This window comes from Miscanthus floridulus, chromosome 18 (genome assembly GCF_019320115.1).
Source record: "Miscanthus floridulus cultivar M001 chromosome 18, ASM1932011v1, whole genome shotgun sequence".
Lineage (NCBI taxonomy): Eukaryota > Viridiplantae > Streptophyta > Magnoliopsida > Poales > Poaceae > Miscanthus > Miscanthus floridulus.
Window position 1 is genome coordinate 14,714,220 of NC_089597.1, and position 16,706 is coordinate 14,730,925.

General features: G+C 48.3%; 2 protein-coding genes across 2 annotated transcripts; one reads left to right on the forward strand and one right to left on the reverse strand.

Moving 5' to 3' along the window:
* Positions 1 to 1,905: 1,905 nt before the first annotated feature.
* LOC136522888 (putative F-box/LRR-repeat protein At5g02700) lies at positions 1,906 to 3,704 on the reverse strand. The gene is made up of 2 exons (XM_066516687.1): positions 2,472 to 3,704; positions 1,906 to 2,375 (listed from the first exon to the last, which is right to left on the reverse strand). Exons 1-2 carry the CDS (start codon positions 3,702 to 3,704, stop codon positions 2,010 to 2,012), a joined length of 1,599 nt encoding a protein of 532 aa, XP_066372784.1. The 3' UTR covers positions 1,906 to 2,009.
* On the forward strand, positions 3,684 to 5,628 carry LOC136522889 (uncharacterized). Its single transcript, XM_066516688.1, has 2 exons — positions 3,684 to 3,803; positions 4,830 to 5,628. Exon 2 carries the CDS (start codon positions 4,865 to 4,867, stop codon positions 5,609 to 5,611), a length of 747 nt encoding a protein of 248 aa, XP_066372785.1. The 5' UTR covers positions 3,684 to 3,803; positions 4,830 to 4,864; the 3' UTR covers positions 5,612 to 5,628.
* Positions 5,629 to 16,706: the final 11,078 nt, after the last annotated feature.

Sequence of the window (16,706 nt, forward strand, 5' to 3'; positions counted from 1 at the left end):
TTTCTTCTCCTGGTCCGTTGCTAGGTGGTAGAGGGTTGTTCACGTCGGCTGGTTGACAGAGGTTGGACAGACTACATGGCTGGTCAGCGAGGTTGGCGTAGGCCTGTTTTGGTATGGTTTACTCGGATCTCGGATTAAACCAATCTATACTGCGACGCGTAATCCTCTCATCCATTTTCCCTCAAGGCATTGTTCCCCTATTCGAACCTAAAACCTTGGACGTGCTGGACAAAAGTTGGACACAAGTTACAGCTAGTCATGGGCCAACTGCTTCTCCTATGAGTCCTGACTTGTCCCTCTCCGACGCGTAGTATCTGACCGTAGAAGGCTTTGTGTGTGTCGCTGGAGGTGGGGAAGGAGGCAAGAAATGGTGATGGGAAGAGGCGCAGTGGTGGTGATTTGAGAGACATCAAAGGGGAGCAGTGGATCTGTGGAGGTGGGAGAAATAAGATGTGAAATTTGGTTAGGAGGCCGGCAACAAGGCCCTCATGCCTGCAGTGGTGAGGCCAGTGCCGGGAATCACCATCAGTCTCCATCAGCAGAATTGCAATGAATAGACGAGTTGCCGAGTTGGTACTTGGTGGTGGCGTGCAGGAAGGGGTAACTTGGTGGCTCCATCCGTCAAGAAGTGAAATGGCTGTCACACTTTCTAGCACCATCACCGAGTTTCTTAAGAAGTCTACCTTATGTTTTTAGTAGTTCATGTCTAGATGAACCTTGCTTATACGCTTGTGCGATGGCTTGAACGTTTTCGTTAACAGAACTAGTTGTTGCAGTTACCTGGCTGTTACTAACATCTGTTTATATATGCATTGGTGATTTGGCTGTTGACTGACTAATGCATTCTTCTTTCTTATTTAAGGTTGGTGTTATGGTTGTAAAAACAATGGAAGTCATGGTACGAGGCACCCCAAGAATTTGGATGGCTACACAGGGGGGCACAAGGATGTATTTTTGCCATTCGATTTGGAGGAGCCAAGCAGCTCTGATGACGTATGATGATTCACTTTCATGTCATTGTTCAGGGCGAGCATTTAACATTTTTGTTGCTAACTGCTTGTGGTTCCCCCCATTATATAGGAGGACGCCAAGGAGACAAGGCTAAGGAATATTTCCGAGGTATGAGTAAGCCGAGTCTTCCGATTGTGCTGTTTCTATTCTCAAAAAAAAAAAAAAAGTGCTGTTTCTTACTGGATGATCCCCTATCCTTTTTTTTAGGACAATCCCCTATCCTTCGTGTCTGGGAGTCTCTTCCCGCAGCAGGCAAGCACGGTGGAAGGCTGCTAGGTCGCGCTCAGACAAAGCATTGATTGGCTCTGGCCTTGTTCAATTGTACTCTGTCGGGGAGTGTTACTGCTTCAGGGCGATGTGGCACTCTATTCCTGCTATGATCCGGGCTTGTGAATGCATTTCCTATGTTGTGTGTTCGTTTGTTACATACGAGGAGTTGTATACAGTTGCAACGTATGTTTCTATCTGGTCGAACTGTTTTGTTTTCTGTTAGTGCTTTTCCTATGTTGTATGTTTGTGTCCGTCCAGGAGCTGCAGTAAATTAGTCTTTTCAAATAGGGTAAAGTCTAATTTACACCCTCCAACTTTCACCAAAGTCCGGATTTCAACCTCGAACTTTAAAACCGGACAACTTTGGCCCTCCAACTCTCGAAAAGGCAGTCCTATTGGGATTTTCATTTGAACTTGGACTTGTTTACTGCCACCAGTGCCGGCGAGGCGGCTGGTTGTCCATATATAGGAGTAGTAGTATATGCTACGGTGCTTAATGCTACAACAAGAGTGTTGTTCTACGACCGAACTAGCCAGGGAAAACATGCATGTAAAACATTTGAGATCAACTTTCAGATAAATCATGCATGCATGCAAATACCTCTGTACTGTTTCACAAATCAGAAACGGAAGCGAGCTTCTAGGCTTTGACACTATCCATGCATGTTAGACCTGGCATGGTTCATCTCGAGCTATGACACCAGGCTAGGCCGTGCATGTTGGATCTGTTAGAACAGTTGGTGCTCTGGCTGTGCAGTCGTCACCCTGGTCCACGTGAGCACGCTCGTCGTGCAGCGATCCCAGCGCCCGGTCGCCATGGGAAAGTGAACCGGGATCTCGGCGGCGATCTCATCGACAATGGACGCCGCCGCGTCACGGAACGTGAGGGACATCCTCTCCAGCGACGGCGGCGCGCTGGCGAGCAAGAGTTGTACGAGCCTGTGCTCTTCGCTGTCCGTGCCTTTGAGCCCGTCGACGCTCATCTCGCGAAGGCCGTCGAGACGAACCCTGCTTTGTTCATCCGCGCCGACGTCACTCCTCTTCCACTGGTGCTGCTTTCCTCGCGGCGGCGGCGGCGCCGCCTCTTCGCCCTCCTGAGATCAACAGGCCGGGTTCAAATGCACTCTTACCGTAATAATATAACCCAAGATGAAGATCTATCGAGTTCGTTGCGTGAATGAACAACTTACATAGACGGTGAGGCAGTAGGGGCTCGCATCGATTCGGAGCCTCGTTAAGCTCGGCGTTCGCGAGAGGAAGGAGGCCAGGCGTGGCGCGACGCCGCCGCCGCCGAACCCCCACCGGATCTTCAGCGAGAGCACGCGGACACAGGGCAGCGCCGGCACGTGGCCGATCAGGTCCTCGCACGTCGCGCGCGCCTCTGCAGGGGCGCCGAGCCAGTTGAGCAGAGCCATCTCGTCCGGCACCACGAGCTCCATGTCGAGCTGGTCGACGGCGAGGGCGCAGGACCGCAGGAGCTGCGTGGTGTACGGGGCGTCGAACTGGTCCCACCGTCCGAGCGTCAGGAGCTTGAGCGGGCCGGCGAGCAGGCGGACGTGTGCCAGGCCGCCGTCGCGGAAGGTGAGCTGCTCCGGGTAGCTGCGGTACCAGCAAACCGCCTCGATCCGCGGAGCCGAGACGGTCACCTCGCCGCCGTCGCCGTCTCTTGCGAGGCGGAAGCAGGAGCGCACGCTCAGGCACCGGAGCTTGGCGGCCACCACGTCCAGGGTTACCAGGTCGTCGACGGTGTCGAGGTCGAGCACCTCGAGCGCGCCCGTGCGGAGGGCGAGCCGGCGCACGGAGTGCCCCCTGACGCGGCGCAGCCGCAGCGTCCTCAGCCGGGGGCAGCACGACGCCAGGAACTCGTCCAGGGGGCGCGCGCCGCCCAGCTGCAGCAGCGCGAGGCTCAGCTCGGCCAGCCTGCCGAACGCCAGGCCCGCCTCGGGGAGCGCAAGCGTGGTGCGCGGCGCAGTCACGTCCAGCGCCTCCGCGTGCGTGCAGGGAGGGAGGCGCAGGAAGCTCAGCCCCCGCAGCGACGCGACGCGCACGGACCCGACAGCGCGCGCCATCGCCCGGCCGTACCACTCGTCGACGAGGTAGATGTGGTGGTCGACCTCGACGGAGATGGCGGGGATGCCGGGCGTCGGGAACCGGGCGAGCGCCGCGGTGGCGAGGGCGCAGAACCGGGGCCCCTTCCCTCTCCGCACGCAGTCCCGGACCGACAGGTTCAGGGCGGAGACGTGCGCCCAGGCTCGCCGCCATTGCCGCGACAGCTGGGCCGTGAGCGCGGCTTGCGGGGTGGGCAGGAAGGAGAGGATTCGCCCGATCAGTTCGTCGGGAAGGCCGCTGAGGCGATCGCCGCCGCCGACCCCCGAGCAGGGTTCCGCGGTCCCGTCCGAAGCCTTGCGCCTTTTCATGGTCATCACAAGACTAGAATACACAAAGCAAATTCGTAAATAAAGAAAGAAAGAAAAAAAGAATTCGCTCGCTATACAAACGCTTGAATTGCAGCAGATAAGAAGGTATGATCAAACTTTGACTACGCAGACTCGTGCTTTCCATGGTACAAGTAATAACGTATGGAGAGATACAGTACAAATAAAAGGGAGGTTCCCGACCGTATACAACATAAACTGGTTTAGTAATAACTAGCAAATGTGCACGTACATTGCAACGGAATCAAATACATATAGAAATCGAATTTCATAGCACTGCTAGAATTTCACCCTCGTATAAGCACGGATCATGAGTCTGGATCATATATGAGATACGGAGAACGCGATCGAATACGTTTTACAATCAGACTCCATATCAATCATCGCTAGACACGATTTGTTTTAACTCGTATATGATCATGGGTCATGAGTCTCTGTCACATATGAGACACAAAAGGGCGTGGGTGTGGTCTAGGATGTAAAATAAGCGGGATGGAATTTTTTTTTCACTGTCCTGTAGTTGCGTTGAGATATATAGCAGAAAAAAATGAGGATGAGATTTAGGGTCTTCAATATTAGGCTAGGAAATATACATGTGTGTTGTAACGAAGAATATAAATAAAAATTTATATACCTCAAACGTAGACGAGCTTAACTAATCTGAGGATAAATTATGGATAAATCTAGATCTTAAATACGAAAAATAGAGGTGACATTATGGTTAAATTTAGATTCTTAGATTAGATACGGAAATTAGAGGGGGTGAGGGAAGGGCAGAGATAGGCTATTTTGGGATGGCAGGGCTGACATGTTAAGTGGGGTCTTGTTTGCACTCTGTGGATTACTAAGAATTTTATATTGAGCGGGGGAGACATGAGGAAAAATCATATGCTGTCTTTTACTCGATTTAGAGCTCTTTTTTATTTGATTTGGAGCTTTAGAACAATTTTTCCTTCCTTTTCTTCGGAGAGCAGTCTTTGGGTGGTGGAAAACGGAAACGACGGACGATATAAAGAAAAAAAGGGTATTACCGTCCTCCAAATAAACGCATCTGAGTATCTGACTCTTTCCCTATTGTGTTGGATGCCATTGTTGCCATTGTTGTACCAGCAGGAAGGGTCGGGTGACGATTGACGAAAAGGAGATCCATGACCAACGACGCGGGAACGCCTAGGAAGAACCGTAAGACGAGGAAGAGGAAGAAGATGATGATGACCGGAGCGTCGTTAACGACAACCGGGAAGAAGACCGCGAAGACAACAGACCACCCGGGGCAACTGCAAGGTGAATTGAACCACGTGCCGATCCAACCGCCGCCGGCCGCCGCGCGCAATGCTGCCGGCGAGGGCCAGCAGGAGGTGGAGGATACGGCCGCCGACGAGGCGGCTGCACAGAGGAAGGAGCCGCCGGGAGAGCAAGAGCAGGAACGCGCCGCCGCCGCGACGGCATCATGTCGCCGTGACGACGACGACACTGACGACGAGCGGCAAACCTGCTGCATCTGCGGCACGGCGAGATGGCACAACGAGTACTTCTGCGCCTGGAACTACATGGACGGGCGCGTCTGCAAAACCTGCAGATCGGGGTGCGGGCCCGGCCGGCACGCGGCGGCGGCGGCGGCGAGCCACCGCCGCCGGGACGCCTTGCGGCGCTTCGTGCGAGTGACCAACCTGCCGTCGAGCCTTGACCAGCGGGACCTGGAGCGGCTCTTCCAGCGGTTCGGGCCGCTCCGGATGTCCGTTATCACGACGATTCTCGCGCCGCCCGGCAGCGCTGGCTTCGGCTATGTGGCGTTCAAGGAGCGGGAGCACGCCGAGGAGGCCGTCGACAAGCTCAATGGTCATCACGTCGGCGACCGTAAACTGCGGGTCGACTGGGCCTATCCACGTGCATGAGGCCAAGTTCAAGTGTTTTTATTACTGTATATTATTTCCCCTCAAAAAAAATTTAATGTATTTTTTAAGGCCCTATTCTATTTAATTATATGATATTGTGCCTTCTCACACTCACAACCTACGGACACTCTTCCTACGAAGAGCGAGGCTAATAATATAGCTATCTCCTGACTACAAAGATCCTTACGGTCTAGCTCTCAGCTCACCCATATAGTAGTTAGCTCTTCAGCATTAATACATGACCTACATGTCTCTCGCACAGAGTTTCTCGGTTCTTATTTCTAAGCCGGTGGAAAGCTTACAACCCACTTTCCCTCTCTCTCCTCTTCTCTCTCCTTCACGTCAACATTTAGCCTGCTTACAGTCTACTAATATACTTGCTCGAATAATACACATACGTAAACCCTACCTCTATGATATCGTTGACTTTTAACTCAACATTTGACTATTCGTCTTATTAAAAAATCATCTTATTATCATTTATTTTGTTATGGCTTGTTTTATGATTGATTATATTGTAAGTATAACTTATATTTTCACATGTTTGCACTAATTTTTAAATAAAGCGAGTGGCCAAACGTATGTCAAGTCAATGACGTCATAAAATACCAAGGAAGTATATTTTTACTGTCAATTGGAGTCTCCTCCAATTTCAAATGTCAGCAACGCCTCTCTGCTTCCATCTCACATATATTTGCAACATGTTGCACTACTACAGAAATAATTCTAGGTGATGATACCTAAATACTTAAGGTGCCCGCCTCCATAAATCTATTTTCAGAGGCGGGCACACTATAAGGCCCGCCTCTAAAAAAGGCTGAGGCCCAACAGGCCCAGGCGAGGCCCAATAGCCATCTTCGATATAAATACATAGAGTTAGGGTTTTCTTTCACTCGGCCATTTCTCTTCCTCTCCCTCACTCTCTCCTCAGCAGAGTGGCGCGCTCCTCAGCCCTCTCCCTCCTCCGCAGCCCTCCTCCTCAGCCGAGCGCCTCTCCTCACCCTCCTCAGCCGCCCTCCTCTCTCTCCCTCACTCGTCCTCTCCTCTCTCCCTCGGTGAGCAGCGTGGGGCTATGGCAGCGCGGGGCCGCGGCGGTGCTAGGCGAGGGGCGCGTGTCTGCGGTGGCGTAGGCGAGCGGCGCGGGGCTGCGGCGGCGCTCGACCCTCGGCACGGGGCCGCGACCGCGCTCGGCATAGGACCGAGCGGCGGCGCCCCGAGCTCCACTAGATCTAGCGAGTGTGGAGGAGGCTGGCCTCGATCTGCTCTTCGACACAGGTAAGATCCGCTCTTCTCTCCCTCACTCACCATCTCTCCTCGCTCCTCTCTCTCCCTCACTCTCTCTTCCTCCCAGGGCTGAGGATCCAGCGGCGGCGTGGAGGTGCATGCTCTGGATCCGACATGGAGAAGGCCGCCCGCGCCTAGATCTGGCGATGAGGAGATCAGATGCGCCTGGATCCGGCGACGACGGCGGTCTGGATCCACGATGAAGGTCAGCGTGGAGGTGCATGCTGCTGTGTGCGGCACGGCGAGCGACGGCGACACCAGATCTATCTACTAGGCTAGGAACGGGCTCACCGGCGGGCTCGAGAACGGGCTCACCGTTGGACTCATGGATTTTTTTTGTTTTTTATAGATTAACCGAGGCGGGCATTCTAAAGAGCTCGCTTCCGTTAATCGATTAACCAAGATGGGCAAAGCAATCACCTCTGTAATGTCACGATTAACCTTGACCTTTGATTGGAGGCAGTTGCAATGCCCGCCTCCATTAACCCTTTATGCCCGTCTCCATTAAGATTTCTATAGTAGCGTTGGATTGTTGGAAGCAAAGCTAATTTCATCACAAAAACATTCTATTCATCCCCAATGAAAACTTACACATCACACATATAAGGCATCGCAAAATGTATCCCCATATATATGTTACTATATACTTCCATCCCAAATTATTTTTGTTCTTGAGGAAACCGGAGGGGCCGTGGCCCCTACAAAATTTTTGTTGAAATAAAACAACGGAGTAACAAGTTACATGAGTTACATGAGGGTGAGGAGATTCGTCCCAAATTGTAGTCACTAGTGATAATGGCGTGCCCTTGCGCGCGGGTTGGGACCCAGAATAAAGAAAGTAGATCGAAAGCAAAAGAGTTTAGTCCAAGGTAAACAACATGGTCTGTGTAATAAACGACATAAATCTGACAGTCTTAAACTCAAGTAGATGATATTCTACATAACCAAACCACCGCTGTGAAGAGGCGACAATAGCCAATCTTTGATAGCTCTCAGCTTCTGGCTTCTCCAAATGGAATGGCACACAAACAGGAAGGCAAATAACCAAGAATGCATAATCCGAAACCAACATGTTCCAACGTAGCACACCATAAATAAGAACGCACAACAGTCAACATGGTCCCCAAGGTAGGATGCCAACGCGTAGCCTACGATACATAGATAATACATAAGTGTTCTGAGACAGCGATATCATGGAGGCCATAGCCGCTAAAGGTCGACGGTCTACTCCGCGTAACGGAGGTGCCAGCTTCGATCCGACTCCCAGCCATCATCTTTGAACCCTGTTGTTTCCGACGAAGAAGCTACACAAGCATCCAGGAGTTAATATTTTACATCTGGCGCTAAGCATTCTAACAGGAGGCACATAGTCGAAGGGATGATCTACCTGAACCGTACAATGGACGAACAAGCGGACGCAATGCAGCCTGCTTGAGGTCCTGATTGGCTGCACAATATCACAGAGAATTTTTATGAGTGCCCTGTGTTGACACCAGAATTTGGTTCGTTGCATGAGACCCCATAATTCAGAATGTACTGAGAAGAGCCGAGGCAAGTGCTGAATCGACTGGTCGAAACGCTGATCAGAGTTGGCTGGATTTCAATAACATTGTCACCTCAAGAAGACTCCAGCAGTAAGAATGGCATTGATCGGGAGAAGAAAGACACGTCGGACTCCATAGAAAGGAAAGATTGGGGTCCAAGTTATTGTAATTTAGGAAGCTTTGTTTTTTTCCAAGTTGTGTGACCGGTCTTGTTCGACCAGGACTCATAGTTGAGCCTCGGGTACAAATATTGAGCCTCAGCTATTGTAATGAACATCTCTCATCGATCAACCAAACAAGTACATTTACCTTTTGGCTTACGCCACCCCTTAGGAGTAGGAGTAGAGTAGATTTCGATGAGTTCTTTGGGCAAGCAGGTTGTATCGGATGACCTAACCATCGGCTTATTTGTGAGTATCCGTCACGACTTATATGGTTACTTGTAAGGCTGCAACAGACGACTGATCTCTTGCAAATCGCGGTATAAGTTAATTATCGATCTATATTGTTATTTGTAAGGCTGCAACAGATGACTGATCTCTTACAAATCGTGGTATATATTAGTTATCGATTCGTGTCAACCTTTACAAGGCTACAACAGACGACTGATCTCTTGTAAATGTTGGTATTAATCAAAGTTATCGATATTGTGTTAAATAGTTTACTGTTTAATATAATATCACCAATTACCTGGTCTAGATTGAGATTCATTAGTCATATCTTTCTGATCTATCGTCTGCTGGTTATTCTCACGGATGAATTCAATTCTTGACGTTAGATCCTGCTCATCAACTAATGTATCTCGATCCTGATCGTATATGGCGAGTGTTTGAAGCCGTGTTTCATTAAGAGATGGGATCATTGGCCACCAGTATCCAGTTTGATTTCACTATCAATGTTGCATCAGACGATGTGATATGTTGATAGTGCATTAGATTGGATAGTGGTAGTTAATGGATCTATCTATTAAGAAGGACATGGTGTCAACCACTCGCTATGTTTCCATCAGCTATTTAGCCGATGGCCTGAGCTTCCACGTGTGTAATATGCCTTCATGATTCCATATATTATGCTATGAGTAGATCTATTGATCGCTAGTCTCTGATCTAGGGTCCTACTGTCAATGCTGCATCAGACGACTCGATTTGTTGGCAGTACAATAGATGAAGTCTAGTCGGTTTGTAGATTTATTTATATCTCATGGACGAGTGATCGCATGTTATACGACAAGATCACTGGAATCGACCATTTTAGCCGATAGCCTGTTTGTTGAGAATATAATGGCTATTTACATGTTTGTACTTGTTTTTATCCTGGTTAAAAGCTAGTATGTTTCTCATTTAATATGAATGCTTTAACGCCAACCTGTTTTACACTTTTTTGCATGTTTTTATGATCATCGGCTGTTTAGATCTATACAATTGATTAATTGATAATTGCCGATATGCTTATTTTACTTATCACGTATCATGAACATGCTGGATATCGACTCTCTAGTCGATAGCCTTATCTCATCGGCTACTTAGCCGCACATTTGGAACTACCTGGACAAACACCGGCATGTTCCACCTTAAATTGCTGATTAATCTTGTCGCCATATCAATTACAGGGTCAAATTGACTGGCACGCCCTAGGTCATGACCATCTGGTCCAGTGTTCTCCTTAAGCCTAGAGAGAGCTCAGGATCTGCTCCATGTGGTTTCTCTCGGCTTGCTATGTGTTCTCCAAACGACGGCATGTCACTTTTCACCGTCCACACACTCTTGGCACGCCCGGTGGGACCACAATCGTCACATGGATAACCAGACGATCCTCAAGGTTAACCTTGAAGACTTGCCCGACGAGCAAAGGGCACTCATTGACAAGGTAGCGGAAGAATTCAGAGAGAAGTGTCTGCTTTCTTATAGTAGGACGCGTGATTCAGTCGTTCAGAAGGCTCCATTGCCAAGGGTCCTCTTGCATGGGCAGAGTGATCCGAATGAAGAAGCTGAAGCTAGACTTGCTGCCCAGATGGTCCACAAGACTGTTAATGAAGCATTTACAAATCATAATCCGGTGCTAGCCAATACAATCGACAATATTTTGAAACAAGTTTTTTTTTCAGAGCACCGATTGATCAAGTGGAACTAGCATACTTCAGTGGCCTTAATCCTTTGGCTATGGGAAGTAGTGTACCCAGTTCTAGTCAGCAGCTAAATGATGGGCAGTTCCAACAGCCACTAATGCAGCAGCTTCCAGGAGGACAAGCCCCAGATCTTCAAGCTCAACCAACCGCAGGGTGGTAAGGTCAAGCTCAACCAATCGCAGGGGGCAAGGTCAAGTCCTACCAACAGCTGGGGGCAAGGTCAAGTGATAGGGGGCAACCACCAGCACAGCGGTCACCAAGTGTCCCTATCACACAGATAAATCAGCTTCTTACTGGACAGAACCAAGCTTATTCAGTCCAATAGCCAACCTCACCGGCTAGCCAGCAGGTTGGGCAACGGCCAACTTAGGGAAGATTTAATACTTCCTATTAGACGCCTCAGTCGGCCCATAAAATTGCTCCATCAGTGCAGAGGATCATCAAGAATGTTGATCCTAACTACTTCAATAGTCGATTGCAAGGATATACTACTCACAATGCTCAGATTGACTATTCAGAAGGATATCATTTGGTTCTAGATGCCAGAATGTACGAGCTTTATGCCACATCCTGGGTATCATAATCCTTATAGTTATAATGCGCAACAACTCCAGTAGCTTCAAGCCCAAGGACAACAGTCTCTGGCTCAGGGTCAACAAGTTCAAGTACAAGGCTCTCAGGTTCAAACACAAGGGCATCTGAGACAGGAAGTTGTTGGCATGGATGCTAATGAATTTGTCAATAGGATAACTGTTATGATGCAGAGCTAGTTTGGTCTGAAGCCTAAAGGTCAAGTTGGCTCTTATCAGCACCCATACCTGGCTTGGTATGATATTGTGCAACTTCCTCCATTCTATAGAGTCCCAGACTTCTCGAAATTTACCGGGATAGATGAGATGACAACCATGGAGCATATCAGCCTCTATCTCATTTAGCTCAGAGATGCATCTGTTGAGGAGGCACATAAAGTTTGATTCTTTCCGTTGTCCCTATCTGGACTGGCCTTTAGTTGGTTTTCATCACTAGAACCAAACTCAATCACTAGATGCGCCAATCTGGAGAACAAGTTCCATGCATACTTTTATAGTGGAACAGGAGAGAAGAAGATTACAGACTTGACAAGCATCAGATAGAGGAACAACGAGTCAGGCTTTGAGTTCATTCAAAGGTTCAGAGAAGTAAGGAGCCGATGCTACTCATTGAATCTGTCTGATGGCCAATTGGTTGAATTGGCCCTTCAAGGGATGTCTCCATTAATCAGAGAAAAATTTGATGGCCAGGAGTTTAGAAGCTTGGCCCATTTAGTTCAGAGGGTGTCTGCCTTTGAGAGTCAGCATCGGGCCCTACACAAAGTGAAGTATTTGAAGGGTATTGCTGCTATATCTAATCCATATGATGCAGACTCTGATGGAGATGATCCAGAGGTTGCAATCGCCGAATGGACATGGGGCATGGCTCCTTATCTTGTCCATGGATGAAGGAAACAGAAAATACCTATGACTTCAATGTCAAGAAAGCCGATAAGATCTTTGACTTGTCGCTGGAGAAGAAGCAGTTGAGATTACCCACAAATCATGTGATCCCTTCGGCTAAAGAACTTAAAGGGAAGAAATATTGCAAGTTTCATAATGATACCAATCATAACACTAATGAGTGCAGAATCTTCTGTTTTCACATTAAGGAGGCCATTGAACAAGGAATGATCAAGTTTGAGCCAGCCAAGAAAACGACAATAGACATAGATGGGCATCCTTTTCCCGAGGTGCATATGGTAGAGTTTCAGTTGGCTAAAAGGAAGACAAAGGTCTTAACATTGACTACGGCTAAAGAAGATGGGTCAGTCGACCCTAAGGTTCAGATATCGGCTAATGAGTACAAGAAAGCTAAGCAGCAACACGATCAGCAAAAGAGCCGACATGAACAAGGTGAGACATCTAGAGCTGGTGCTATGCGTCCTCATGTAACTGCTAGGATCTTGTTGAACAAGTGGCAACACCAGAAGGAGAAAAACCATCAGCGCCGACCTGAAGAAGAATATGAGCGTCGGTGCAAAGAAGAAAGGTATGAAAGAGAACAAGCTGAGCTACATTGAAACTATCCTTTCTTCAGACACTGTTGGAACGAGGGTTTGAAATTGCCCACAAGACGTAACTGCCCAGAGTGCAGTAATTAGTATTCAGAATTTAGGCAATCTCAAGCCAACCATCGGTCCATCCATGAGCGTTTAAGTTATCAAACTAATGACATGGATCGGCGCATAAAAAATGAAGGAGTTCATGATCGGCTAGATAAGCATGTGTATAATCAGAACTAGGCCGGCCATGATGAAGAGAAAGAGTATGTTTGGCAAGAGGGCCAACGGTGTCTAGGAGGCATAACAAGAAGCCAGAAAAGAAGAGTTTAGTGCTTAAGGAGCAGAGAATTAGAAGCTCAAAAGTATAACAAGCCTCGGACTTGGCACGTCAAGCAAACAACCGATAAGGGTAAGCCATCGGTTGATATTAATGTAGTGTTCACTTCACCTGTAGCCCCTTCAAAGTATGAACAGAGAAAGCGCAAGCGCCTCCGTAGCGAGATCATGAAGGAAGGTGTTAGTAAAGTTGGTAATGGACGTCAACAGCTGATCCAAGCAGTCGGCTCAGAAGATGTTTCTTAGATGGATTCCCCGATCGATCATATAGAAGGGAAGTTAGGACGGGATTTACACCGGTCGATTTGCTAGAGGAAGTTGACATTGGACCTAGTGATAGGCCTAGCACTACTACATATTAACTTTTCACCGTCGCCACTTTCACTGCCCTCGCGATAGAAGCGACGGTGTTATACTTCCACCACCGGTTGGACCGATAGCAAGGCCTCCAAGGAAAGGAAACCGGTAGTTAAAAACCATCAATGTGGCGGTGGTAGTGGGTCATTTGGAACATTGAGCCGACTGGGATAGGTGTTATGGCTATTGGCCCTACACGACCATTTGGTGTACTAGCGGTAGTAAATTCAGCGTGAGTTATTTCCCCATTTCTAAACTACCAACAACCCAGTTGCATCACCATTACTTTCCTATGGAGTATGCCTCATCTTCCCTAATGCTTATACTGCTCCTCTCTGCTTCACATCTTCAAGGTTAGCCTATTTAAGTGGGGGCTAGATGCGCTTCTTGGCAATCCACACACTCCTTCCTCCTTAGATACAGATAGATACAGACAAAGCTCTTGAGCCAACCAGCTATATTTTCTTCATCGCCATGGCGCTCCTTCTCCAACTCCTCTAGTGACAGCGGCGGCGTTGGGAGAAGGCCTTCAAGATTGGGTACTACCGGCATCTAGGCGTAGCAGGGCTGCTCAATCTATGTGCTAGTGAAAGTTTTGTGATTAAGGGCGTTCACTTATTTGAGCAAACCAAGGGGTACCGAATGCACTTTGGTATCCTTGGTTTGCCCTGCGCATTTCTTGTGCCAATTCACCACCCCAGTGCCCTAGCGATCCTCCTTCCTTAGGAGCAGTAGCGACGACGGCGACGCTTCTCTTCCATGCCTGCTCTTCTTGCCTCTATCTCTCTCGAGCTTGCGACCATGAGAGGCGCAGCAGGAAAAGTAAAGCACCTCACTGAGATGCTAGTGGAAGTTTTGTGAAGTGCTGCCTCATCCTTAGCTTGCACTGCTTGTGTCTAGACTTGACTCTGGGATGTACCTGTACTCATAGGTCTTTGTTATTGTACACCCAATAGTCTTCTATAGGTCTTTGTTATTGTACAACTATGGAATGTAACTGAAGTTATCAATGAAATTTCTGTGATAATTGTTACTGTGTTAGATGAGGATGAAATGTGGCAGGGAATCAAATGTGCCAGGGAATCTGAACCACATCGTGTTCACCGCTCCATCGCCTGTGAAGCGCGTTGGTGGCCACGGATGTCACGGACCTTGACTATTTCCTTCCCTGCGCGTGTCTTGAGGTGGGGCTATTTAAGCCAAGGTAAGGGGAGCCTATCTAGCAAACTCCAATCCTTCTTCCTCCCTTAGCATCAGAAAAACCAGAGAAAACCTTGAGTTGCACGTAGTCTCCTATTGCCATGGCCTCCCTCATCCTGCATCGACTCCAATGCCGCTAGGAGAAGGCCTTCAAGATCAGCTTCCACCAACACCTATGCGCAGCTATATGCATGTCCGTTCAATTCCTCGATGCTAGTGGAAGTTTTGTGATGGTGCAAGGGAACACACTTGTTTTCCTTCCTTCTCTTCCTCTTGGAAGGTAAAGGGAACATGCTTGTTCTGCCTCTTGCTCTCTCTCGACCGTGAGAGGTGCAGATGCTAGTGGAAGTTTCACCTCACCTTTTCTTTCTCTTTCTTGAATAGCTTTGTGTTCCTATTTCCAAGCCTGCTATTCAGTCTAAGGAATCGAAACGTGAGCACCACCATATCCTAATCGACAAGGAAGTTACTACACAACAAAGGTGGACAAAAAATGGTTTCCTTCATTTTTAACTATTGCTAAACTTACATGTTGACAATTAGTCATCCTATGCAGGAATGCACATGCTGAAGAGGCAGTAGCTGTCGATGAATCTACCCTTTCATTAGCGGTGGAATTTTCTATGGTGACTACCAAAGAACAGAGATTAAAGTTTATAACTGATGCTATAAATGAGCTTAATGTGACTCAATCATCGCCTCTTCTTCAATGCTCGCGTAACAAAAATAAGCGCCCTAGGGTTGTTGATGATGCATGCAGAAGCTGATGCTGGTTCTAGAAAATCAAGTTCTAAACACATAGAAGCAGAATGTCCTCCAAAGAAGTTATGTACTTCCAAAGTAGAACAAAAGAGCATCCGGATGATTGCACATCATCTGTTAACAAAAGATCTGGAAAGAAAATGTGCAATCATCCAGAGGTGCTCTTCTGTTCAGCACCTTGCACCACCAGTACTAGGCCATAGCCTGGGAGAGCAAGGATGAGGAAGAGTGTGGAATAATGAGGCTAAGAGGTGCACCTAGACCTGGCTTAAATAGAGATGTGCCCGTTCATTGTTCATTCTGTATTTTCCGTTGTTCTCGGAGTCATTAGGAGAGCACTAAACTAAATTGCATTTGATGTATCTCTCTGTGATGACATGTTTAAATGGACCAATGTTGTTTGATTGTCTATGGACATGTTAATTTCCTCTAGGATGGATGTTGTCATTATTGTAGCTAAACTAGTGTGCCTTTGTTGTGTTTGCAAATTGGATTATTTATCTAGCATGAAGAGTACGGTGGTGTGACAGCTCCCGTCGCCATTTCATACGATGATTCAACGTTAGTTTTACATAGCCTAGAGGCCCACGTCATCCTCAGATAGGAGGAAGAAGTTAAGAAGGACTGCGAGACAATGAATAAGGAAGGAGCACTATAGTACAATACTAATATTGAATCAATTATGGAGTTGTTTCCTATATTCACTCTCGCAACAGAAAATCAGAAGGTAATAGTCAAGAGTGAATTAGTTTCCTATTCCAATTGCCTTTCCAAACAAAATAATTTCGCGGCGAAGCCTATAGTCCTCGCTGCAAAACAGAGTCCTTTGTTCCCATCCTTTTGGAACGCCACAGTCGGCGCCTACGCACATAAGATCGCCGCGCTCCTGTGTCGTCGGTGGCGATGGCCACTTGTTGCGCCACCACGTAGTTATGTGGATCAAGTTCGCGACCACCTTGTGGAACAGCCGATACCCCTTGTTGCTGAGCCACCTACTTGTTGGTCCGCCACCGCCGCCCGCCGCCGCCCGTGATTCTTTCTTGTCCTTAATCCGTGTTATGTACCACCTCGCAATGTTGTCATTGCCAGCACTGCCATTGTGCCTATAGAGGAATATGGTGACCAGATAGGCTGCCATATTGTGCCTGCCATTGGTGGTACAGGTGAGATAGTCGTGGCATGGTCGGGGGCTATGGTTTTCCACGAATACGGTTTGTATGCCGATGAGCAAGCAAGCCTTCGGGTTGCCGAACTGGTTCCGCCTAGCAAGATGGGCAAAGTAGTTGACATAGTCATTCAATGAACTGGGTCTACACCGATACACTACCACACATCGAACGATGGCGGGATCACTGTAGATGCGGCGCATGGACGAGCACGTCACCCGTAGGCTGCGGACGTCATCCATGGGCC

Excerpts from the sequence above, each read along its gene's own strand:
- LOC136522888 (XM_066516687.1), bottom strand. The coding sequence starts at position 3,704 with ATGACCATGAAAAGGCGCAAGGCTTCGGACGGGACCGCGGAACCCTGC. Across the intron at positions 2,376-2,471 it reads CCTACTGCCTCACCGTCTAT|GAGGGCGAAGAGGCGGCGCC; the intron begins GTAAGTTGTTCA and ends TGTTGATCTCAG.
- LOC136522889 (XM_066516688.1), top strand. The coding sequence starts at position 4,865 with ATGACCAACGACGCGGGAACGCCTAGGAAGAACCGTAAGACGAGGAAG.